The sequence below is a fragment of the Neomonachus schauinslandi genome, chromosome 6 (assembly GCF_002201575.2).
Source record: "Neomonachus schauinslandi chromosome 6, ASM220157v2, whole genome shotgun sequence".
Classification (NCBI taxonomy): Eukaryota; Metazoa; Chordata; class Mammalia; order Carnivora; family Phocidae; genus Neomonachus; species Neomonachus schauinslandi.
The window spans coordinates 8,660,971-8,686,935 of NC_058408.1; the positions used below are offsets into that span (position 1 = coordinate 8,660,971).

Sequence of the window (25,965 nt, forward strand, 5' to 3'; positions counted from 1 at the left end):
AAGTTCAAGAGCAAAACTGACCTTCCTACTGCTGCCCACAACTACACGTCAGAATTTAAAAGAAAGCTGAAGAGTCTAGGCTTTACCTTTTCTAAGAACACGCTCAAGGCTTTTTCTGTCCCACCCAAGCCCTGTGATTCAGTCCCCAAGAGAGCAAGAATCCATGAAGGAGTACAGTCAGCCACCTGGAGCTGCTTTCCAGACCTCGATGACACTCTTGAAAACAGAATTCACTCAAGCACTCAAAGCTCTTGGCTCAGGTGCTGCAGTCCTCTCTGCCCTGCCGACAAGTCTCTTCGAACTAAAAATAAAGTTTATAAAAGTAAATTATCTCATTTTATAACTTAAGTGCATCAAGCATTTCCTTAAATATAGTTCACACTGAAAATAAAGTTACTTTTGCTGTACAGTTGGTGTCTGTTATAATTAGGAATAAACTTTGATGATAAAGCATGGAAGGTTACACACTCACACACACATCTATCTGTCTGTCTGTCTGTCTATGGGTATATGGATGGGTAGACATATGTACCTCTTGACAAGAGCTTCCCCCAAAATGGCAGGAAGTTGTTAGGAGTCTCCAGGTACCTAGTTTGCATGAGAATGTCTATATTAAAAGTCCCTGTCCTTAATGATAAACACATCTTCATACCTAAAGCTAAGACTTATCAGAAACATGAAACTATGCGATCCATTATGTATTCAGTCTTTGGAAATGCCGAGCTACACCAGGTCGTTATACAACAGCAATCCGACAAAACTCCCTCCCCAACCCACCTCTCCCCTGGCCTCCCCATCCTAACGTCGGCCGACCCCTCACGTCATACGGTTGTTCCGGTGGGAGCCCAGCCACAGAACTCGAGGGGAAGACTCAAGAGGTAAAGTAAGAATTCTGCATGGAGTACAGGTGGTCGATGGGGTTTCCCACCCGGGACTGCAGGGGCCCGGCTTCTGAGGTTGCTAGGAAACAGTCACCCAGGTTACTGAGGGAGGTGTCGTCACTATCCAGGTCGTGGAAGAGGGGCTCGGCACCTGAAATGGAGAGGAAATGGTCATGAGGGTCTCGAAGAAGTGACTCCCTTCGGGGCTAGGAATGCAAAAGCCCCCTCCCCCTCCCCCCCCCTCGTGCTGCGTGCTGCAGGGCGGGTGGAGGGAGAGCTGTGAGGGGAGCGGGAGGAAGGGAGGGGATCCCTGTCCGCAGATCTCTCAGGGCCTTAGGAGGCCCGGGTGCAAAGCACAACCCCTGAAAACAGGATAAACTAGGTTAGGACAAAGGGCCGAATGGGGTGCAGCAGAAGCAAATGTCAGAATGTCTAGACAGTGAGTTTGGGGAGTGGGCAGGACGCGGCACGGCCGGCTGGAGAGGCAGGGGCAGGGCTCTGGCAGGACTCGCCCCCCAAAATGGTTCTTGAAGGAGGCCCGGGACAAGTAGCGGGGCTGTGAAGGAGGCTCGTGCCACCCCCGGGGGTAACACGGGTCCCTTCAAACAGCAACATCAGACTGAATGCCTGCTGACTCCCGGAATGTGTCCTGCAAAGGACAGACGGTTAGGTGCCCGCCCTCCACTAATTTACACCCTTGACGGAGCAGCCGGTAGGGCAAACTGTGGATCGCTCCGGGAGCACTGTGACAAGAATAGAGGTGTCTCCATTTCAGCCTTGACTCATGCTACCTGCTCAGATATATCTATGTAAGAATGAGGGTCAGTAAAGTCTCTGCAGAGAGCTGGATCTTAATCCTAGTTTGCTGTACGCATCACATGGGAGGACAGGGGTTACTTCAACAACAAACAATGTTTTTTAATGAAGGCAAAAAAAGCACTTTGCTTGACAAAATCTGTGAGCTGAGCCATGTATCTCTGATTGATACTGTTTTGAAGGTTTGCCAAATAAAACTGTATTTTTAGCCATCGGTGCAGTTTATCACAGATTACAGAGATTAGATGCATTACATCGGCCACTGACCTTCTCCGTATAAAAACGCAGTGACCTCTATTTGGCCCTGAGATTGAACTTCAGCCCTCCACTCCAGAGCTCGCCCACCTCATCAGAGTGCCCTGGCCCAGCGCTGACCATCAGCTGAAGCAGCAAGCAGGGCGAGTGGGGGAGGCTAAGCTATCCACACACCCAACATTAAAAGCAACCCCAGATCGGAGGGGTGGGGTGGGAGGGGGCAGGGGATGATTTCACTTCACAAGTCAGGTTGTTTCAGGAGTTAATTTAGAGCACTTAAATAGTATCGGTTCAATTAGAAAGGTTCAATTAAGGCCTCTGCCCGCATCACTGTGGAGACTGCTTACGAGCATGTGGGACCAGGTATGAGATGAGAGGAGGGAAATCTGACCACAGCAAACAGGTCTACAATGGAAGTACAACCTCTTATTTAAAACCAACAAGAGGGCACCTGGGTGGCTCAGTTGGTTGAGCGACTGCCTTCGGCTCGGGTCATGATCCTGGAGTCCCGGATCGAGTCCCACATCGGGCTCCCTGCTCAGCGGGGGGTCTGCTTCTCCCTCTGACCCTCTTCCCTCTCGTGCTCTCTGTCTTTCATTCTCTCTCTCTCAAATAAATAAATAAAATCTTTAAAATAAATAAATAAATAAATAAAAATAAATAAAACCAACAAGAATCTTTGAAAAGGAGAATGAGTGGAAATATCACTAGTGACTATGTGTGTTGGTCCTTCTTCTGTAGCCACTGGTTAGATGATTCTAGCAGCACTTTCTGGGCACGTATTCTGCTTTGCTGCCTCGGGGGAGCATCTGGGAACTGTGCAGATGCGTCGGGGAGGGAAGGAGAATCCCATGCAAGCAGGTTGTGAGAGGTCCCTGCGGGGCTTGAGTACATCTTACCATACGGGTGCATGTGGTCTCCCGGCATCTGGGGTGGGGTGAGGCCCTGTCGGAAGGGGTCTGAGCTGTAGACACTCTGCTCGATGGCCAGGAGCTGCTGTGGGGTGGGCAGAGCCGTGTAGGGGTTCATGATCCCTTCCATGGGAGCATTCCCACCGCCATTTGTCTGAGCTGGAGGACAGAGAAGAAGGCATATCATTCCCCAAGTGCAGCCAGGGCCCCATGCTGAGAGAGAAGGCGAAGAGCATCTTCCGAACTTCATACCCCTCACTGCCCGGTGTCCCCGTCCAGCACCAGCCTTTGCTGCAGCTTTGTAAGGAGGAGTGAGAGGGGCTGGTGCTGGTGATACCGGGAGCCCCAGACTTGGGGTGGCACGTGCTGTGTCTGCCATCCCACTGTTGCCCCACCCCACGGACTTCTCACAGGCCTGCTTGAGCAGCCCGGCAACATGGCGGCCAGCCTCCCCAGGGCCAGCAGTCCAGCAGAGCGCAAAGCAGAACCTGCCACATTTGTCATGACCTCGCCTCAGAAGTCACTCCCTAGGTCAGCCCTCGTCAGCGTCCAAGGAGACGACACAAGGGTGTGAACACCAGGTGGTGACAATCATGGAGTGCCATCTTGGCTGTGGAACCGTGGTGAGATCATTTTACTTCCTGGCTCATTTATAAAGTGGATGGGTTAGCCTGGTGGTGGGTATTAAGGAGGGCACGTTCTGCATGGAGCACTGGGTGTTATACGCAAACAATGAATCATAGAACACTACATCAAAAACTAATGATGTAATGTATGGTGATTAACATAACATAATAAAATAAAATTTTTAAAAAATGGTCTGGAACAAGGCGACATCAGTGGTTCCCAGCCTGCGCCCACCTCAAGGGCCATCAAGGGTCAACCTCAGAGAAGAGGGATGGGGGAGGTGCAGTTGAATTGGAGAGCTTTCTCGAAATACATCATTAAAACCAAGGCTACACATGAGTTTGGCAGCCACTGGAGGTGATGGATCTAAAGATCCTTCCAGCATCACCCCACTGAGAGCCCGTCAATCAAGTGGGGTTCACGACACCGGCCCCGCTGACCTCGTGGAGCTGATAAATGTGCTTTGGAACAACTTGCTACACTTGTGTAGAGAATTTTCGGAGACTGGAGGACTCCCTTCCTGCCTCCGCATCTTGCTGTGGTTCTCTGAACATCGGCCCATGACCTAGAGACTCTACTTTCCACGGCTTCTACTTTCTTAAGTCTGCCCTAGGAGTTGCTCTTCGAATTCTTCCAAGTCTCAAGCACTCTGAGTTTGTGTTCTCATAATGCCTTGATGCGTTCTTCCCCCACCCTGAGTGTGCTGGCCCATGGGAGTCGACGTGCATGGCTCTTCCATGTCAGTGACCCTCTCTGAACTTCCCAGGGGCCCAGTGCGACAGGGCTGGTAAGTGACATTATCCCACCCCGGGGACAGATAGCCTGAGGTGCCAGGAGACAGAAAGGCTGGTCCCAGATCAAACAGCTCTGGGGGTGGAGCTGGGGCAGCATTCGGGTCTCCTGACCAACTTGCCCCAACAACCTTCCCCGGTCCCCATGTCCTTGTTTAACTTCTCTCTCTGAGCATCTATCTTGCTGTTAAGATACTGTTTGGCCTAGAAGATTAAGAAGCCAACAGAACTCTGGGCTGCAAGAGTCAGATTCTAGATTGAGCTGAGCCCAGGTATCAAGCACAAGGCAAGGTCCATCATGCAAGGGCAAGGAGCCCTGTCTAGGGGCCTGAGAACAATTGTCACAGTCATGACCTTTCTCAAAGTGTGGTCCACAGGGCGGCAGCAGTGGGAGTCTGTTAAAAATGCAGAATCTCAGGGCCTAGCCAGACTAGAGGAATCAGAATCTGTGCTTTACCACATGTCGGGTGATTTATGTACACACTAAAGGCTGACAATTCCTGTTTGAGGTACAAGCAGACCCCTCAGGGAATCCCGCTGGATGGCTGTTGGGGCCCTATCCCTTTAAGAATGACACAGTCATAATATAGTTCTATTTGATTTTTTTTTTCCTTTAACTCCCTTGAAGAGTCCCACAACCTGTCCCTCTTCACTCCCTTTCCAGTTCTCTCACCAGACCTATTAACCACAACAGCAAATGGAGGTGTGCACAGGAAGGGAGAGTTGGGGTGGCATGGCCTAGTGGAACCGAGGTTCAGAGATCTATGCTCCGGTCCTGACTCACCCCCTATTCAGCGAGGACCCCGGTCAGCCTTGCAGAGCCCTTGTCTGCTCATCAGTGAGATGGGTACAAAGGACTTCTCTGCTCCCCTGGTGGGGTGGGGGGTGTTGTCAGACTCGGGTCAGTGTGAGAACACTCTTTGAACTATGAACGTGCCCGACGAGGGAGAGGGTTACTGTTTTACTCGCAGTATTTTTACTGTTTTATGTCATTTTAGAAAGGGGTTAGTCACAGTGGTGTCCTCTGTCAATTGATTTGCTGGGAAGGAGGAGGATCTGGGTGTGTCCTGGGCTCTGCGGGGAGTCTTGCCACAGTCCCGGGGGCTCTGGAGAAGGTTCGGACCACCTCAGTCAGCCTCCCAGGCCCCGGCTCGGTGCCCTAGACCCTCTCCCAGATCCCCCGGGGCGCGATCCTCGCTGGAAGAGCCTCTGCCCTTGGTGCAGACAGGGCTTTGCTGAGCCCAGAAGTGGCCTTCCAGCAAGAGCCGAGTGGTGGGCGAGGCCTGGACCCTCGCAGGCCTGGCTGGAGGGGCCCCGCTTACCGGAGCTCAGCCTCTGGGTGTTCTGCTGGTCCTGTTGTTGCTGCTGCCTCCGGGCTAGCTTCTTCATCTGACAAGGAGAGGGGTGCAGGGTTAGGGGGTTGGAGGCGGGGGGCCGGCAGCAGGTACACAGGCCCCGTGCGGAAAGCGGAGGGACCACTCCCGCGGCCTGACTCAGGACAGGAGCCAGCCACGAGGCTGTCCACGGCTGCTGTGGGCTCTTCACCCGCTGCCGGGCGCAGTCAGCTGGCTGGAAAGCACCAGGCCGCTCATCCTCTCAGCAGATAAACATAGCTGCTTGTGTTGTGACAGTTTCCGGTGAGCTGTAAGTGTGGCATTTGGGGACCGCAGGCGGGCCTAGCTGCGCAGCAAGGGGCTGCTGACAGGGTATCGCCTAGGACGTGGCACTCCCCGCCCACTCCCCCCATCTGCTGGCCCTGGTGTTGGAGACTCCAGGTAAGGAGCTGATCTCCCAGAGCACCTGTTACCACCAAAACTTCCCAGAAGGAGCATCTTAACCCAATGCTTCTCACACTGTGCTCTGTGGAACATTCCGGTCCCGTGAGACGCTAACAAAAACAAGCAAACATTTCTCAGAGCTTCCAACTCCTCTGCTTTATGAATCTATTAGGTTACGGGGCCTCCCAAACCTATGGAGACATGGAGTCCTCTCGGGATGGAGTACGTATCAATGGCCCTGTGCTGAGGAATTCAGTTAGGGCAGCACCGTGCTGTCTTAACCAATCGTGATCAGATAATGAGATATGAATTTACCACCCACTACAGATTGGGACATATGGGCCACGGGCCGCATGCCTTTTTAGGGGCAGGAAACTAGATGAGCACAAGGTCTAAAATAAATGAAAGACTATGGCGGGGCAATGCAGACCTTGGTGGGATCTGGAGGACAGCATGACGGTTGGGGCGTATATGGGGGGCACTGAGTAAAGGCATTCATGCCACCACGCTAGGATATGGCCTCAGTCCTGTCACATGTGTGCTATGGAAGTTTCTCTCTGCAATTTTAAAAGAGCTTTGGTAGGTGGGTTAGATAAAGGTGAATGAAAGAATCCGCTTTTACCAGAAGACAGAAAGACGTTTATTCCAGCAGACGGCTGGCCAGATTCACAGTCATGGCCACTAGGAAAATCAGTCATTTCACTAAAACGAATGCCCCGTCTCTCCCCTTCTGCGGGGCTGCTGTGGCTGACAGGACCATCGATAACAGAATTTTTGAATCAGGAGAACTACTCTATCCAGTGAGTTCTGGTTCGATAACCCACCCGCAAGTATTTATTATTCCAGGAAACCAGCCACATAGAGACAAACGACAGTAGGAAGCAGATTACCTTAGCTCTCTGGTTCTGGAACCACACCTGGACGACACGGACACTCAGCCCTGTCTCTGCAGCCAGGGTCTCCCTCACCTTGACAAAAGGAACATTAGAAAGAGAGAAACACTGGCATCTCAGGGGAGGGGGCAGAACAGTCCCTACACGGCACACTGGGAGGCCCGTAGGCCGCGTCTTAAATGGGAGCGGGCTGGTGTTTAATGGCCAGTGTGATCCCAAACACAAGACCATTGCTTCCCTTGAGGTGGAGAGAGGTCCTTCACCAGGTAAACAAAGGAAGGGATAATTAATTTAGATGTGCATTTCAAGAGGGGTTTCTCTGACTCTGGAAATTAGGCCTTCAGGTGGTTTTGGAATATTAGCAAAATCTATCATTGTCCTTTAAGAGTCACATCCATGCCTATGTACTGACCTACTTAAGGAGAACCGAGAGCGAAAATCACTTTGCAAAACAAATGGCTCTCTCTTGTTCTCATCTGTCTCAATTCACTGACCTACATTTTTGGTTCTGTCCCTCATAGCTCTAGGTGACTTTGGGTGTTTCATGAATATTCACATTTACTGTTACCCTGAGTGAGCCCCACTCAAGGAGAATAAGACCAGAGCCATCTGGAATCTGCCAGAGCGAAAGCAGTCAGCTCTGATCAGCACGTGCGCTGTGGCCCCACAGAGACAGGACTGTCGAGATTCCCACGAGGAAGAGATGGGTTGAAACATCTGCCCTCCACGCAGACATACGCTGAGGGCAGGAAGGGAAAAGGCGAGAAGCTCAGCCTTTCTGAGAGCGAGGCTGAAAGACACCGCCCTCTTGCTTAGATTCTGGGGCGACATGGGGTTGAACGCCTAACACAGGAGCAGAGAGCTCACAGGACGCCTTGGGAAGTGGCCCACCTCTATCACCCCACTGGGGCTGAGGCCTAGGAGAAGTGAGATGATTAAATCAGATCTTTAAAACACATCCTTCTGCTAAGCCAACTAAAATAGCAGTGTGCCCCGGCCCCACTTCCACCTGCTGAAACCCTATCCATTTTTCAGGGGCCCGGCTCAAAAGCCACCTGTTCCACAAAGCCTTCCTGATTCCCCAGACAGAAGTGACCTTCCCCTTCCCCGGGCTCCCACGGCTCCCGGCGGCCCCTCTGTAATGGTCCTCACAGCTTTCTCCCCCATGTTAGTTATGTGCAGACGCATCTCTCCCCCGCTGGCTGGGGGTCTGCAGGCTGCCTGGCCACCAGCACCAGGCATGGGGCCATGCAGAGGCTGGGAGTCTAATACGTGTAGGATTAGTAGTAATAGAAGGAGGTGATCATTTGTCCTTGCATAAGCCTACTTTAGGGCTACTTTACTTCCTACCAGCACCTTCCCTGGAGCCTAGGGAGCGCAAGGGCAGAGAGAGAAAGAGGTCTGCAGGAGGCCAGAGGTGGTGGCAAACTGTATTATTGGTCAGTTCCGCAAATATGCCCCCTCCCTGCCCTGCTCCCACAGGCGGGCCTTCCCCCCTGCCTCACACTGGGTTAGCCACATGACTTGCTTTGGCTCATGGGATGTGTGTGGACACGGCACGTGTGATCCAAGGAGAGCCTTTCAGTGGTTTTGCCCTGTGTGACTTGGCCTCCTGCCTTCTGCCATCCTCATGGAAACAGCGTGCTCCTTCGGCCCGGAGCCCCGGAGAGACAGGTGGAGCAGGCCTGAACCTGAGCCCAGCTGGGCCACAGCCAAACCACAGTCCAGGAGCAAGAACACAATGTCCGCTGGAAGCCACTAAGCTTTTGTTTGTTTTGACAGCAAAAGCCGACTCATACAGATAGAGGAAAAACAATGCTAAGGTTTTTAAAAATGTATTTCCTCCACGAGTTCCAATTTAAGAAGTTCTTATTTGTATCGTATCAGTAACAAGAGTGAGCATATGGCTGTCAATAAATGGCGGGTCCTTAATAAACGGGCACAGCTGTTTGTGGCAGAGACTGCTGATTGTCCCCGATACCCATTCTCTCCTTCCTCTTATTAACAGTTGAATTCCCAAGCTTTAGCAGGGCATGTGGTCACCCAGGCAGACTCATTTCCCAGCTCCCTCAGAGGAGGTGTAGTCAAGGATCTTGAGGCATGCCTTGCCCTCTACTTCCTCTTTCTCCAGCATGGTGGCTAGAAAAGATGGTGGTACCTATGGCCCCTTAGAACCACGTGACAGATAACAGAGCTCCCTGCTGATCTTGGGTTGCTCATCTCTGGGCTGCGACGTAAGATGGAAACAAACTCGTATCTCATTAAACCACAAAAGTTCACAGCAGACCCATCTGTCACAGCCCCAAACTGGAAACAACCCAAACACCCATCAACAGGTAAATGGACAAAGAAGCTGTGGTGCATCCATACAGTGGAATACCATTCGGCAATAAAAATGAATGAACTAAGACATCAGTGAATCCCAAAGTCACCATCCAAGTGGAACAAACTAGAGCAAAAATAGATAAATAGATTTCTATTAGCCACTATATTTTTACTCCTTGTTATAGCATCTGGGTCTATATCCTCCAACTGGTACCTACTGTTGTTCTTCTTCCTGTTGCTCTCCATGAATTGAGCCAGCAGCCACTTGAAATGGGTATAGATGCACAAAAGTATAGGGAGATCCTATTATCTCCCTGGCCACACCGTTAGGGATCTGGGGTCTCCAGTAGGGCTCAAGGCTATAGACTCTATCTGAACAGCCTCCCTCACCACCCTGACCCCCCCCCACGTGTGCCCATGGACACTCCAGGGGAGGGCAGTATACACAAACAGTGGGGCCCGGTCCCCTTTCCCCTCTTCTTCCCCCCACCCCCCGTACCTTCCTGCACGGCTTGGAGGATACTTCAAATGAGGCCTTGAATGCTCTCCTCTGTTGGGTTGTCAAGATGGTTCTGGGACGTTTGGGGCGCTTATGGTCTTTGCCGTCTTCAGTGGCTCCTTTCCCTGCCCCATTGGCTGACTTGCAAAGACTTTCTTCATCATCACTTTTGCCTAAAAGAAGCAGAAAATACTGTGTTAAGGTCTTCAAAGCCACCTCCTGGAGCTGTGTGTTATTCTATAGCAAGGCACTCGGGTCCGCGTTCCCAGGACGGCTTTATAGGTGAGTGTAGTAACCTCTGTGGGATTGACTTGAAACCCTCCAGGAAAGGACCAAGGAAAATACCTCTAAAATCCAGAGACAGCAATCAGAAAGTCTGCCTTTATGGCTCCGAACTTTCTCCCAGGATAGTGTCCTAGCTCCAAAGTTACTAACTGTGTGACCTTGAGCAAGGTACTTAACTCTCTCTGACTCAGTTTCTTTACCTGCAAAACTGGAACAGAAGAGAACCTACTTCATCGGAACAGTTGTAAGGATTAAATGAGTTTACCGATGAGGCACTCAAAACCCTGCTTGGCATATAATAAATGCCCAATAAGCACTGGTTATTAATGTTATTTCTTAGACGTCATTTTTTCAAGTCTAGGCCTGGAGACGTTTTGTATAACTTCCTAGACACTGTGTCTGAAATTCTAGCCACTGCCAGGGGGTAGAAAATATTACTGTTTAAAAGGCCATAGAGGACCAGCATTAGATTACTTGCAGGGACTGATAACTGAGAATAGATATAGTGTAAGTAGTTAGCCAAAATTGCTTGTGTATAAAATAACTACTAAAGTAAACTGTATTTATATTTGTGTGGGTTACTTCATAAGCAGTGAGCAGTAGGAGGAGTAACCTTTGAAGGAAGCAAAGCCTTCAGTTACATCACATTCTCTCCCAGACTTCCTCGTGCATCCCATGGACCTCATGCTCCTGAGAAGATGCTTCTAGGGTCTGCGGAATACGATGTGAGGGACACATTTTCCTACTTTCAGCATTAAAAGCCATTGGCAGTTATGTGCCCAAACAACCCCCACAAGAACCTCGTTTCTCGCTGGGTCTTCACAGAGCTCAGCTGTCCTCTTTCCTCCAGTGGGAAGCCCCATCCCAAGGGTGTCCCCAGCTCTGGTGTCCTGATCCTGGCTCTCCTTCTGGACACCTCAAGAAATCCAGGTGGAGGGGACCCTCCATGTGTGAGCCACACAACCCCTGTTCTTCATCCCACCCTCCTCTGTAAAGGATGCTCATCTGCATATGCCATTTTCATTTAGACTTCTGTTGACTATCCCATCCGAAGGGACAATGGCTTCTTTTCTCTATGAACCTTTAGACATAGAGTTGGAACAAGAAGGGACACTAACCTGTGAGTTTCTTGAGGGCATGACCCTTTCTTTCAATGTCATTGAGCAGGTCTGACGTAGGCACATCTAGGTCTCCATCCAGCTCGGCCCCCCCCATTGTAAGCATGGCGCTATGGGAGTGCGGTCACGCACTGGGCCTCAGTTTCCCCACCTGCACCACCGCAGCAATAACACACACCTGCAGGTGGCTCAGGGGTAGTGCTATTGTGGGCAAAGCAACTAACACGGTCCTGGTGCACAGGAGGCTCGAAATAGATGTGCAAAGAATGTCTTTTCCTTTCTGCTTCAATGCCCTCAAGAGTGCAGGGGGAAAACTCAGAAAGATTAAAGAAGAGATAAAAGAGGAAGAATCCTCATGACAAGGAGCAGCTACTCTGGCACCTTCATCTCTGAGGCAGCTCTTCCCTGGGGCAAATCCAGTAAGCCGACCGCAAGCATCCCTCCATAGGAAGGGGTTTTAGGATCTTTCTAGAAGGATATTTTCAGAATGGCAAGAAAAAATGAGCCCGTAAGAACTAAAAGCCACAGGGAAATAAGAAGACCCCACAAGAAGAGAGACAGTGGGGAAAAAGCCACTGACTTCCCACATTCACCCTTGCAAGGCCCTATACCCCACTGCTCAGAGACCTCCTCTCCCCAAGGCCCGGTCCTTCCCTGAGGCCAAGAATTCTGTCTGCCGCTGGACTCCCAGGGTCAAAAGGATGCTCTTCTGGTACCAGTGAGGCCTTCAGTGAGTTTTCTTTGGAAATGGGCTGACACCCCCTCCCCGCCCCCCCCGCAGGAACATACAGACCTCCTGTAAGGCCAGCGATGAACGGGGGCTGAATCTGGAACAAACGACTATGAAATCCAATGTGCAGCCTACATCTGAAAATGCACTTGTAGGCTTCACTGTCTTGCACACCTGAAACTCCTGTAACACCGTATGTTAACTTTACTGGAATTTAAATTAAAAGCTTAATTTAAAAAAAGGCGTTGGAACATATAAAATATTTTATCAGATAAAAACAATAAAAGAAAATGCGACCGTATAATTTAGGAACCTTACGTGTTATAACCAGTTTTGTCCATAAAATGATATTTGCAAATGTCTTCTGGAGTCAATCTGACTCTCTGACAGTCATTCCTCACGTGGTCTGATGCGAATGCTTATTGATAACTAGGAGAACAAAACTCATGAAAATGTAAGGTCTAAAATCATGCTAGATTCCTTGATAATGGCTCATATACGCTGCCATCATTTGGGAAATCAATGTGGGCTCTGGAGTCATCCAAACTCAGGTTTAAATTCTGGCTCTGCCCGTTATGATGTGTGATTTTGAACAAATTCTCAAGACTCAGTTGTCTCATCGGGGAGGGTGACAGGGTTGTTGGCATTAAATGAGATGATACACGTAAAGGGTTTAGCGCTGTCTAGAATGTAACAGGTGCCTACTAAATCATCATCATCGTCGTCACCATTATTACTTCAACATAAAAGAATTCTTGATCCGAGACACATGTTTTCTGTTAATAATAGTCGCCTGTCGATGGAAGTCGGAGTTGAGGTTTACAAACCCAGCGTTCATTTCTCTCTTTGCAGACATGACCCCAGCCAACACTGAGAGTTGGTTGTGTAGCTGGGAGCCTGTGAGTGCTTACGAGAAGGAAGGTGAAGGGAGGGAGACGGGGCTGGGCCGGTTCCAGACGGAAGATGTAATTGCTGAAATTTGTTGGGAGCCCCCGAGGCAGGCTATCTGAGGCCCCCCCCTTGTCTGGGATACCCATACTTTCCCCAAGAGCTGCTACTCCATCATGGAACAATGGGGAGGAGGAAAGAGAACTATCTCGTAGGCTGGTCCCCGGTGCCCACTTTTGGAGGATGTGGAGAGCACTATGCGTGGCTCATTCATCCTCTCCCTGTCCCTGGAGGAGGAGAGATGAAAACATTTGTTTTCAGAAGAGGAAGGAGAAGGGGGCCAGTGGTGGGGGAGGAGGGGCAGGAGGGGGAGGACAGAAAGAACAAGATTACAATTGGTCTCAAGTATTTCTATTGCTTTTGGGGTACGTTTTCTCCCTTCGATTCCTATTTTCTGCTACTAATCTCTCTCTCTCTCTCTCTCTCTTCTGTCTCCTCAGGTCCCACCTTTTGCCTTCCAAGAAGCTCCTCATGCTCTAGACCAGGGGCCTACAAACTTCTTTTTTTTTTTTTGTAAAAGGCCAGACAGTAACTATTTTACTCTTTGCAGGCCTCACAGTCCAGTACAACAACTCGACTCTGCCATTAGAGCGCAGAAGCTACAGACAATATGAGTAGGCGTGTCTTCCAAAAACGGGCCCCAGGCCAGCCAGCATACCATAGCGAGCTGATCACTTTCTAGACCTCTCCTGACCTCCTGTTTTCCATCAAAACTTACATATCCTCCATCCTAGTCTTTCAGGTTCTGACTCTGGGGACAGGGAGCTCTGCTGATGGACACCGAGGAGTCAGTGATGAGCACAGTTGGATGGGTTCTCTCCCACGGTCAAAAACATCTATGCATTGAACAGAAAATGCCTCCAACTGAACAGTCACTGCTGTGGAATTCCAGGTGTCCTGGCAGAGCTGAGCGAGAGATTCTGAAGATGGAGCAGGGAGGGGCCTTCTGGCACTTCTCAAGGTGCCGACAGATGCCCAGGAGAAGGCAGGCCATCACTAAACATCACCCTACTCCTTATCTGCTGGGTTGTAAATATTCTGGGCAGAACAGTGCCCTCTCACTCTCTTGGGGAACTTCCAGGCTGCTCCTGGGATGTTCACCAAGGCTCCCGCCTTCTCTTGCCACAGGGACAGGCCTGTCAGACTCGGACCCCAACTTCTCCATAAAAAACACGCAATGCCTAAGATACACACTTATCGATGGGCCCGAGAGAAAGAAACGTTCGAAAAGAGCTAGGAAATTTCTCCCAGAACCAGCAGGAAGCCTGGAGAGCAGAAGATGAAGAGCGACTTTGAAATCGCAGAGACGTGGGAGTGCAAGAGGGAGCCGGCCCCGCTCTGTTGCCAGTGCTCCCACACCCAGACGCAGGTCAGAGCGATCCCTCATAATTTAAGCTGACACCCCTCAGTGGAGATGAAAGGAACACCACTCGCTGTCTCCGACAACAAATGTCAGCATCCCTGGAGGCCATTTAGACACAAACACAGCATAAATCTGACTCCTAGTGGGGAAGGCCAGAGATTAAGTCTCCACGCACAGCCTACCATAGTGAAATGAATTTGCTTGGCATAAAGTTTGAACATGTTTCTCAGGGTCTTTCTTTCCCCTTTCTCATAAAAAAAAAAAAAAAAAAAAATCTGGAATGGCTCAGGGCTGTTGCTTCCCCCTTGCCTGGCCCTCCCACTCGTTTATGACATAAGCAATCACAGATGAAAGACCCAGCCGTGGTTTATGGCCCCGAGATGGGCTGCAACTACCTGTGGGGCCGTGTAGATTCATTTCAGGTTGTTGGAAAAATCCCAACGGCCCATAAACAGGGAAAGAGACATCTGAGCTTGGCCCAGGAGGTGAGGGTGGTGGTGGGAGGGGTGGGGGAAGAGACCCGCATGCTCGGGAAGGGAGAGGCAGGAACAGGCCTCAGATGCTGCCCCCATGATGAGCCTCATAAATGTCCTTCAGGCCCGGGGAGGAGAGGAAGGGTCTGGGACTTGCTGTGGCGGGGGGGCGGGGAGGGAAAGGAGGAAGGGCGGGATGTATGAAGACAGGAAGCTATTTCAGTTGCTGCCCTGCACTGCGGGATCGGAATTCCTTTCTCCTGGAGCCGAACGGTGGTCAACTCTGGATGCAGTGCAGCATCTAAAATCCAAGAGGCAAGACGTGAAGTCCTCCAGAAGGGTCGAGTCCCTGTACTAGAACTAGTACACTTTCAAACTACTGTTTGGAACTACCTTGCACGTGGTTCTGCAAGGAGGTCTCGACTCCGACCACACCCAGGTTCCCATGAAAGATCAGACTTGGAACCAGTTCATTGCATCATTTCACTCAATAAGCATCCATTATGGGCTCGTGTCAGGCACAGGACCAGGACAACCCTGGGATATGCAGATGATGAAGACTCACCCTCTCCTCTCACAGAGATCTCAGATTAGGAAAGGGGAATCAGATCCAACGGCCAAAGAACGATAACTCTGCTCAGAGGAGCTAGGGGAGGGGACCGGAGAAGGTGACATCGGGCAGGTGTCACTTGAACTACAAATGAGTCACACAAACAACGCACAGCAGTTCCAGATATAGGAGATGGGGCGCCGCATGTCACAAGAGCAGAACTTCCAATGGCACGGGAGCAAGACATCGACCCGGGCAGGGGGCTCATCAAATAGCAAGTGTGCGGGCACGCGGCTCCAGCCCCGCACTGCTCAGTGCACTGGGAGGGGTAACAAAGACCTCAGACATAACCCCTTGCTCTTAAGGAACAGAAAACAGAGTTAGCACATACGAAACAATCAAAAATATCACATAGAACCTGGCTAAGTTCTTTGGGCATGGTGAGAAATGTTAGTACAAATGTGGGCAGTTAGAAAAGACGCTTCCGGGGCGCCTGGGTGGCTCAGTTGGTTAAGCGGCTGCCTTCGGCTCAGGTCATGATCCTGGAGTCCCGGGATCGAGTCCCGCATCGGGCTCCCTGCTCAGCGGGGAGTCTGCTTCTCCCTCTGACCCTCCTCCCTCTCATTCTCTCTCTCTCAAATAAATAAATAAAATCTTTAAAAAAAAAAAAAAGAAAAGACGCTTCCGTGAGCCAGAGAAGCTAGTGGCAGGAACTTAAACACGGGGACGAGGGAGGCGAGGTCTCCCAGAGGCCAAGGGCAGGAAGCTGGAGCTCTGGAGGGCTCAGCCTGCCTTTAACCTCAGGAAGGGGAAGAGAATGAATGCACACCCAGGGACCAGGACAGGGAACCTCAGGGCCTCATCGGAGGGTACACAACTTGGAGGAAGAAGAAATATAGGTGGAGATGGGCCCCAATATCCCAGAGCTGATGCTGTCAGCAGTGACGAGATGAATGACAAGGGGAATCCTGTGGCTGGAGCTATGTGGAGAAAGGGGGGACTGGGGAAGGCCCAGACGCCAGGCCCGGAATTGCTGGGCCCATGTGGGGTGACAGTATCCACCCTGAAGCCCGGGCTGAGGAAACCGCTCAGGTCCCAGCGCTAGACAGGGACCCTGAAACAGAAGACAATGCCCATGTCCTAAGCACCAATTCTGTGTCGGCCCTTTTGTGTCCAGAGTACACATGTCCTCTCATGTCCATGGCAATGCACACGACAGGTAGTACCATTCATTCTGCTCCTGCCCAAGGAATAAAGACAGCCTCAGAGAGGTTCAGGAATCTCCCCTCCAACATGCTGGCCCCCGCGGCAGGACCAGGTTTCATCCAAGGCCTGTCTACTTCCAAGCCCAGGCCCAAGGCGCTCCTGCAGTGAGGAGAGAAACAGACTTTTTTTTTTTTTAAGAGATGGAAAGGAAGAAGGGGGGAGAGGCAGAAGGAGGGGGAGAGGACGAATCTTAGGCAGACTCCACGCCCAATGCAGAGCCTGACACGGGGCTCGATCTCACGACCCTGAGATCATGACCTGAGCTGAAATCAAGAGTCGGATGTTTAACCAACTGAGCCACCCAGGCGCCCTGAGAGACAGACTTTTTAACCAGCAAACCAGACATAAGTAAAGGACAGTCACCTGTGCATATCCTGGCCTAAGAGTGGCGACAGTCAGATGCTCTGTGTCCCACAGTCTACTGAAAGATCACTCTTTATATCAGAGGACACATGGAATGCTAGAAAGTAACTCTGGGCATGAAATAGGAGACTGGATTCTAAGCCCTAATTCTGCAACTCAGCTGTATACCCTTGGATGAAATTCCCCACATCTCGGAGACTCCATTTCTTCATCTATAAGATAATATAAAAATCCCCTATGCTTACCTAATCCTTGGCATGGAGTCATTTTACAGTTGTATTGTTTCATCGTTTCTATCACAACCCAGGAAGCAGGAAATGCGTATTTGTCTTTTTTTTTTTTTTTCCTTTTTACAGATGCATACACTGAGGCCCAAGGAGGGAGTTGTACTGCCCAAGGGCACAGGGTTGGGATGCTCTGTGTTGTGCCCCCACAACCCCTCTCCCTGCCTCAACTGCCTCATGGGATAGTTATGAAGATCCAAGGGTCCTGGTATTTGCAAAATATCCGGTGCTGGCCACCTACAAGTGGCATCACCGTTATTAAAGAGGGAGGAAAGAAAGGCTCACGGGAAGGCTTTCTCGGAGGTGGAAACCCGTTCTTTTCTGTCCAGAAGGGACAGAACCTCTCCTCCCTCCCCAATACATACCTTACCATTGCAGTCCCAGCCAAGATCTCCAATCACAGGGCACTAAGCCTGTCCAGAGCACAGCAGACAGAAGCCAAGTCCACACCTGAGTCAGGCTGGAGGTCAAGTGTCTCAGGAAGGCACCTTTGTGCGGCCATGCCCACGACAGATGGGGGTTTCTGTGCCAGGCAGGGGGAGGGGCCAGCAGGCCAGCCAGGACCCCGAAGGGAGCTACAGCTCCACTCTGGGGATCATGGCAGCCACCAGAGCCTGGACACCTCGCTTGCTTGCCCCCGGTGGGCTGGTGCTCGTGGGAGGGAACCTCGCCACGGGAGGTTTGTAGGGAAACACGACAGTATTGGTGCAGATTGCCGGGATTATTGTGGATTTGCATCAGTTTGGGCCTCTTCGCATTTGAATAGGCTTTATGCTAACACCTACCTTGCCCCCCACACACACACACACTGCATCTTTTCTCTTGAGTTCTTCTATCGCTTTCCCTGTTTTAGATAAACACACATCTACATGCAATCCAAACTGATAAGCACAGGTGCGAATGCTGACTGCCCCTATGCCCAGACTCGTCATATATGGAAATACTAATAATTGCGATATCATGAGATTCCTCTACACCAACATCACTGTATGCAAATCAAGAACAGACAAAAGCACTACACAAAAGCCAGGACTTGTGTTGTTTGGATTTGGCTAGCACCAGAGAGGGAGACTGGAAGCTTACAACAAGCCAAATCAGGTATTTGGGGCTCAGGGCTCAGCCTCAGTAAAAGCTCATTAATCCAGATGCACCGATGGTTCACTAGGTTTGGGCTGTGATATGCATAATGTTGTCCTAGGTTAAAGGGGAACCTGAGTGGCTCAGTCGGTGAAGCATCTGCCTTTGGCTCAGGTCACAATCCTGGAGTGCCAGGATCAAGCCCAGCGTGGGGCTCCCCGCTCAGCGGGGAGTCTGCTTCTCCCTCTCCATCTCCTCCTCCCCCATTCATGCTCTCTTCCTCACTCTCTCTCAAATAAATAAATAAAATCTTAAAAAAAAAAAAAAAACATTGTCCTAGGTTACTAAAATTATCTGAGAAAATGAAACTGTTTCAAGTCAGGGTTGGGAGACAAGGAGTTAGTTATCTCTCCAAATTAAGAAAGACCCAGACAACAATCCTCTAGATGACTGCAGAGTTGAGTGAGTTGGTTAACACTGTAAATGTTCTCACGGGGAAGTGAATCCTCCCTGGACAAGTTCATAGTGGACTTAATCATACAGAGAAGTTGCTTGGGTGACCACAGCTGATCCGACTGCCTATGCCCTTGGCAGAGACATCCTGGTTGTGATTAGCCCTCTGCTGGTCTGAAGGGACAAGCTGAGGCCACTACCCAGGCCAGATCTGTGCCTTCAGACTCTAATTCATCCCACAAAACATGAAGACACTCAAAAGAGCAGGGAAAAGCAAGGTCAGACACACCGTCTCTGTGCTTACCTCCACCACTCAACAGCTATGTGATCTAAGGCCAATGACCTAGCCTCTCTGAGCCCTACCCTCCTACGTTGTAAAGTCAGGGGAATAAAGACCTGCCAAGCCACCTGGGTTTGAGAACTCAAAAGAAGGAGTAGGTAAAAGCACTTTTTTTTTTTTTAAGATTTTATTTATTTGACAGAGAGAGAAAGAGCACAAGCAGGGGGAGCGGCACACAGAGGGAGATGGAGAAGCAGGCTCTCTGCCGAACAGAGAGCCTGATGCGGGGCTCGATCCCAGGACTCTGGGATCATGACCTGAGCCGAAGGCAGACGCTTAACTGACTGAGCCACCCAGGCGCCCCTGAAAGCACTTTTTAAAAAATTGTAAAATACTATTAAAATGTAAGGTATTTTCCATTTTCTTATTTTTACTGTGTCTCTTGATGGCTTAGGAACCTACTGCCCGTCCCCACTATGAAACTCACACTCCTCATCCAGAACGCCCCATCATCCCACAACTATACCTGGGCGTGTGCCTACCACATACAGGCTCTCTTGCAGACACGGGGTGAGACGGCGTGGACAAGAAGAATAAAGTCTCTGCCTTCCTATCTCTGGTGGGAGAAGACAGACAGTGAATAAATAAAGGAAAACATAATTCAGTCTATGACAATATTAAATGCTGGGAATAAAATAGTATCATAAACTCTAAGTGTAGATTTTTTTAAAAATTCAATTAATTAACAAATAGTATATTATTAGTTTCAGAGGTAGAGGTCAGTGATCCATCAGTTGCATATAACACCCAGTGCTCATTATATCACGTGCCCTCCGTAATGTCCATCTCCCAGCTAACCCATCCCCCCCACCCCCTCCCCTCCTGCAATCCTCAGTTTGTTTCTTATGATTAAGAGTCTCTTATGGTTTGTCTCCCTCTCTGATTTCATCTTATTCTATTTTTCTCTCCTTTCCCCTATGATCCTGTTTTGTTTCTTAAATTCCACATATGAGTGAAATCATATGATACATGTCTTTCTCTGATTGACTTATTTCGCTCAGCATAATACCCTCTAATTCCATCCACGTCATTGCAAATGGCAAGATTTCACTTTTTTTGATGGCTGCATAATATTCCATTGTATATATAGACCACATCTTCTTTATCCATTCATCTCAATGGACATCTGGGCTCTTTCCATAGTTTTGCTATTGTGGACATTGCCGCTATAAACATTGGGGTGGATTTTTTGAAAAAAAAGTACTGCACGGGACTAACCTAAGACTCCTGTTAGGACGTACTTCTGGAGGCACTATAGCAGAACAGTTAAAAGCTGTGCTTTGGACTCAAACAGTTTGCTCCATCATTTTATCATTTAGCTGGTGCTCTTGGCCAAGCTGCCTGGCATGAAGTCTTGGTCTTCCCGTCTGTAAAATGGGGTTTAAAGCACCTACCCAATAGGCTAATTATAATAGTTAAACTAAACAATTTATGTATAGTATTTATGGTACTAAGCTTATAGTAAGAACGTAATAAATGCTCACTAAATAAATATTATCATTATATTTCTATTTTCCATATAAGTAGAATAAGCTTCTAGAAAACAGAGACACATCTAAATAATCTTTGTATCCTCCACAACACAGCACCACGCTGAGCACTCGGGAGATTAATAATTAGTTGCTAAATAGTTCATGTCCAATTAATACAGAATGGACAGAATGAAGCCAAAAGTCACATTGGCAATGCATGGCATGAACAGGCACACTGCAGAGTTCTGTCTTCCCATTTTTCACAAATCCATTCACCAATGCCAACCAACTTCCTGTAGTTATAGAAATTATTGGAGAATTACTAGTTATCCCCATACTTGGGGGCTCAGCTGGGATGAAATATATGCCCCTTAAACTATGATCTGAATTTCTCTTTCACATTGCTATTGATCCCACAGACGGCCCTTGGTTTCATCACCATCCAGTTATGTTTTCATGAGGAGGAGAAGACAGCAGGCCATAAAAAAGAGAAACCCAAAATTATGATAATTAGGGATAAAGGGAGGAAGAAGGGAAACCAAAGAAAAGAAAACTGGAAACGTGGACAGAGAGAGAGGCCAGCATCGTGGAGCAGGGACCATGGTGCAATCTGTCCTCTAGCCAGTCATCCGGTGACGGGGACATACGGTCCCCAAGGACAGCTGCAGGGAGGAAGGGGCACTTGGCCAGAAGGCCCTCAGCCCTCTTGGGCTGGGCTGCCCTTCCTGAGTGCAAGATCTTCAACTGACATTCACATGGCCATGGTCCTTCACAGGTTATAACTCATGGGATTGGAAAACAAGTATATTTTTTGCAGAAAGAGCTTTCCCTAAATTAACTATAAACTGAGTACAATTGTGTGTCATGAACCCCACTACACCCATTTGGAGAATATTTATGGTCATTACCCTTAAGTGAAATTGGGTGGCCTGAGATGATCCTGATGTTGAGGAAATCATTGCTAATAACACCATCATGAACACTTCATGTAATTAGTTAGCTTTGAGTTTTTAACACTAAAAACTCTTCTCAATACTGTCATTGCTTATAAGTATAGAGTTTATCATTGAAATAAGGGTAAGAGGAAGCATGGTGTTGCTCTGAACCTAAGACCGCTGTAATTATAGTCTAGACTCTGGAACAGTGGCTCTCAAATTTGAGAAGACCTGGAGAACTGGTTAAACAAGGATTGCTGGGCCTCTCTCCCTCCACCCAGAGTCTCTGGGATGCTGGGTCTTGCCCCCAGTAGGTCTGGGAGGGGTTTGTGACTTTCCATTTCTAACAATTTCCCAGGTGATGCTGATGCTACTGGTCCAGAAAGCACACTTAAGAGAATCACTGACCTAGAACATTCCTCCCTCTCTTGGCCTACCCCTACCCCTGCATGTATACATAGGGAGGTCCAGCAATCCTAATAGAGTCTTTTTTTTTCCCCAGTTGTATCAAGAAAAAATTGACATCCCTCACTGTATACGTTTAAGGTGGACAGCATGATGATTTAATTTATATATGTTGTGAAACTATTACCATGATAGGTTCTGCTAACATCCATCGTCTCATATAGATACAACAAAAAGAAAGGAAAAAATTTTCTCCTCGTGATGAGAACTCTTAAGATTTACTCTCTTAACAATTTTGCATGTACCATACATCAGTGTTAACTTAACATGTTCGTCGTCATGTTGTACATTCCATCCCTAGTGTTTATTTATCTTGTAACTGGAAGTCTGTAACTTTTGATCACCTTCCTCCAATTCTCCCTCCCCCCAATATCCCCTTCTGGTAGCCATAAGTCTGATCTCCTTTTCTATGAGTTTGGTTTTCTGTTTTGTTTTTGTTTGCTTATTTTTTTTTAGATGCACATAGGAGATCATATAGTATTTGCCTTTGTCTGACTTATTTCACTTAACATAATGCCTTTAACGCCCAACCATGTTGTCACAAATGATAGGACTGCCTCGTTTTCCTGAATAATATTGTGTATATATACCTCAACCTCTTCATCCATTCAGCCATTGATGGACACTTAGGTTTTCCATGTCTTGGCTACTGTAAATAATGCTGTGAACATCAAAGTCTAGATATCTTTCCAAGATCCTGATTTCAATTCTTTTGGATATATGCCCAGCAGTGGAATTGCTGGATCCTATGGTAGTTCTATTTTTAATTTTCTGAGGATCCTCCATACTGTTTTCCATAGCAGCTACACCAATTGACATTCCCACCAACAGTGCACAAGAGTTACCTTCTCTCCACATCCTTGCCAGCATTTGTCATCTTTGTCCTTTTGATGATGGACATTGTAACAGAGATGAGGTGATATCTCATTGTAGTTTTAATTAGCATTTCCTTAATGATTAGTGATGCTGAGCAACATTTCATGTGCCTGTTGGCCTTCCATATTATTTTCCTTGGAGAAATGTCTATTCAGGTCATTTGCCCATTTTTAAATTGGGTTATTTGGGGATTTTTGCTATTGAGTTGTAGGAGCTCTTTATATATTTTGGATATGAACCCCTTATCAGATATACAGTTTGCAAAGATTTTCTCCCATTCCATAGCTTGTCTTTTCATTTTGATGGTTTCTTTTGTGGAGCAGAAGATTTTTTAGTTTGATGTAGTTCCAGCTGTCTATTTTTTATTTTATTGCTTGTGCTTTGGTGTCCTATCCAAAAAATCATTACTGAGACCCATGTCAAGAAGCCCTGTTCCTGTTTTCTTCTAAGAATTTCATGGATTCAGGTCTTGCATTTAAGTCTTTAACCCATTTTGACTTAATTTTTGTGAGTGGTATAGAATATGGGTCCAGTTTCATTCTTTTACATGCCAATATCCAATTATCCCAGTACTACTTATTGAAGAAACTGTCTTTTCTCCATTAAGTATTCTTGATTTCCTTGTAAATATTAGTTGACCGTATGTGCTTGGGTTTATTTCTGGGTTCTTGATTCTGTTCCATTGGTCTATTTTTATGCCAGTACCATACTGTTTTAATGACTACAGCTTTATAGTATACCTTGAAATCAGGAAGTGTGATGCTTCCTCCTTCGTTCTTCTTTCTCAGGATTTTTTTGGCTCTTTGGGATCTTTCGTGTTCTACATAAATTTTAGGACTGCTTTTTTTCTACTTCCGTAAAAAAAAAATGCCTTTGGAATCTTGATAGGGACTGCACTGAACCTATAGATGACTTTCAGTAATACTGACATTATTTTAACAATATTAATTCTTCCAATCCAGGAACATGAGATATCTTTCCACTTATTTGTGTCTTCAATTTTTTTAAAGATTTTATTTATTTATTTAATGGAGGGAGGGAGAGAGAGAGAGCACATGCGTGTGCACAAGCAAGGGGTGGGCAGAGGGAGAAAGAGAAGCAGACTACCTGCTGAACAGGGAGCCCTACATGAGGCTCAATCCCAGGACCACGACCTGAGCTGAAGGCAGACGCTTAACCGACTGAGCCACCCAAGCACCCCTCTTCTTCAATTCCTTTCATCAGTGTCTTGTCATTTTCGAAGTAGAGATCTTTCGCCTTAAACTATTCCTAAGTATCTTATTGTTTTTAATGCTGTTGTAAATGGGATCGATTTATTTTTTTCAGAAATGTTGTTGTTTAGTGTATAGAAATGCTATGAATTTTTGTGTGTTAATTTTGTATCCTGCAACTTTACTGAATTTGTTAAGTCTAACAGTTTTTGGTTGAGTCCTTAAGATTTCTCTATATAAAATCATGCCTTCCGCAAATAGAGACAATTTTACTTCTTCCTTTTCAATTGATACATTTTATTTCTTTTACTTGCCTGATTCCTCTAGCTAGGACTTCCAGCACTATGTTGAGTAGGAATAGTGAGGGTGAACCCTTATCTTCTTCCTGGTCCTAGAAGAAAACCCTCAACCTTTCACCACTGAGTATGATGCTAGCTGTGGGCCTGTCATATATGGCCTTTATCATGTTGAGATATGTTTTTTTTTAATTTTTTAATTTATTTATTTGAGACAGAGAGAGAGCACAAGCAGGGAGGAGGGTCAGAGGCAGAGGGAGAAGCAGACTCCCCACTGAGCAGGGAGCCTAATGTGGGGCTTGATTCCAGGACCCCAGAATCATGACCCGAGGTGAAGGCAGCCACTTAACTGACTGAGCCACCCAGGCTCCCTGAGATATGTTTTTATTCTTGATTTGTTAAGAGTTTTTAACATGAATGGATGTTGAATTTTACTGAATGTTTTTTAAGCATCTACTGAGATGATCATATCATTTTTTTTCATTATATTAATTTGGTGTATCACATTGATTGATTTGTGTATGTTTAACCATCCTTTCATCCCAGGGATAAATCCCGTGTGATCATGGTGAATGATCCTTTTAATGCGCTACTGAATTTGGTTTGCTAGAATTTTATTGAGAATTTTTGCATCTATCTTCATCAGGGATATTGACCTGTGGTTTTATTTATGTAGTTCCTTTTCTGGTTTTTGGTATATGGATAATGCTGGCCTTGTAAAATGAGTTTGGGAGTGTTCCCTTCTCTTCAATTTTTGGGAAAAATTTGAGAAGGATAGATGTTAATTCTTTAAATATTTGGCAAAACTCACCAGTGAAGCCATTTGGCCCTGAGTTTTTCTTTATTGGGAGATTTTTATAACTGATTCAATCTCCTTACTAGTTATTTGTCTAGTCAGATTTTCTATTTCTTCCTGATTCGGTCTTGTAAGTTACACTTTTCTAAGAGTTTTTCCATTTCTTCTAGGTTGTCTGGTATATTGGCATAGAGTTGTTCATACTAGTCTCATAATCCTTTGAATTTCTGTGCCATCTCCTTTTTCATTTATAATTTTGTTGATTTAGATTCTTTCCCCTTTTTTCCTGGTTAGTCTAGCTAAGGGTTTGTCAATTTTGTTTATCTTTTCCAAGAACTAACTGCTAGTTTGGTTTATCTTTCCTACTATTCTTCAGTTCTCTATTTATCTTTGCTTTAATCTTTATTATTTCCTTCTTCTGAAAGCTTTGGGCTCAGTTTGTTCTCCTTTTTCTAGTTCCTCAAGGCATAGAGATAGGTTATTTATTCGGGATATTTCTTGCTTCTTAATGGAGAGGCTTGTTGCTATGAAATTCTCTCTTGGAGCTGCTTTTGCTGCGCCCCGTAAGTTCTGATGTGTTTCCATTTTCATTTGTCTCAGAAAAATTATTTCTCCTTTAATTTCTTATTTGAGTTATTGGATCTGGATGTCCATTTCTCAAGTTTGGAAAATTCTCAGCCATTACTGCTTTAAATATACTTTCTGTCCTTTTCTCTTTCTCTTCTCCTCCTGGAATTCCCATAATGCATTGTTTCTTTTCATCGTGTTCTATAATTCCCATAGGGTTTCTTTACTTTTTTTCATTTTTTTGTTTTTTGTTTTGCTTCTCTAATTTCCAATGTCTTATCCTCCAGATTACTAATTCCTTCTTCTGCAAGGTGAGTCTAC

The 25,965-nt window shown here is 47.4% G+C and overlaps 1 protein-coding gene across 1 annotated transcript in view; it reads right to left on the minus strand.

Moving 5' to 3' along the window:
- Positions 1-871: 871 nt before the first annotated feature.
- Positions 872-25,965, minus strand: part of LMX1A (LIM homeobox transcription factor 1 alpha) — a 154,174-nt gene continuing 129,080 nt past the window's right edge. Inside the window, exons 4-8 of the mRNA XM_021698442.1 lie at positions 9,777-9,949; positions 6,950-7,027; positions 5,604-5,670; positions 2,852-3,022; positions 872-1,032 (exon numbers count right to left, since the gene is read on the minus strand). Of these exons, the coding sequence (XP_021554117.1) occupies positions 872-1,032; positions 2,852-3,022; positions 5,604-5,670; positions 6,950-7,027; positions 9,777-9,949 (650 nt within the window). The remainder of the gene's footprint in view (positions 1,033-2,851; positions 3,023-5,603; positions 5,671-6,949; positions 7,028-9,776; positions 9,950-25,965) is intronic.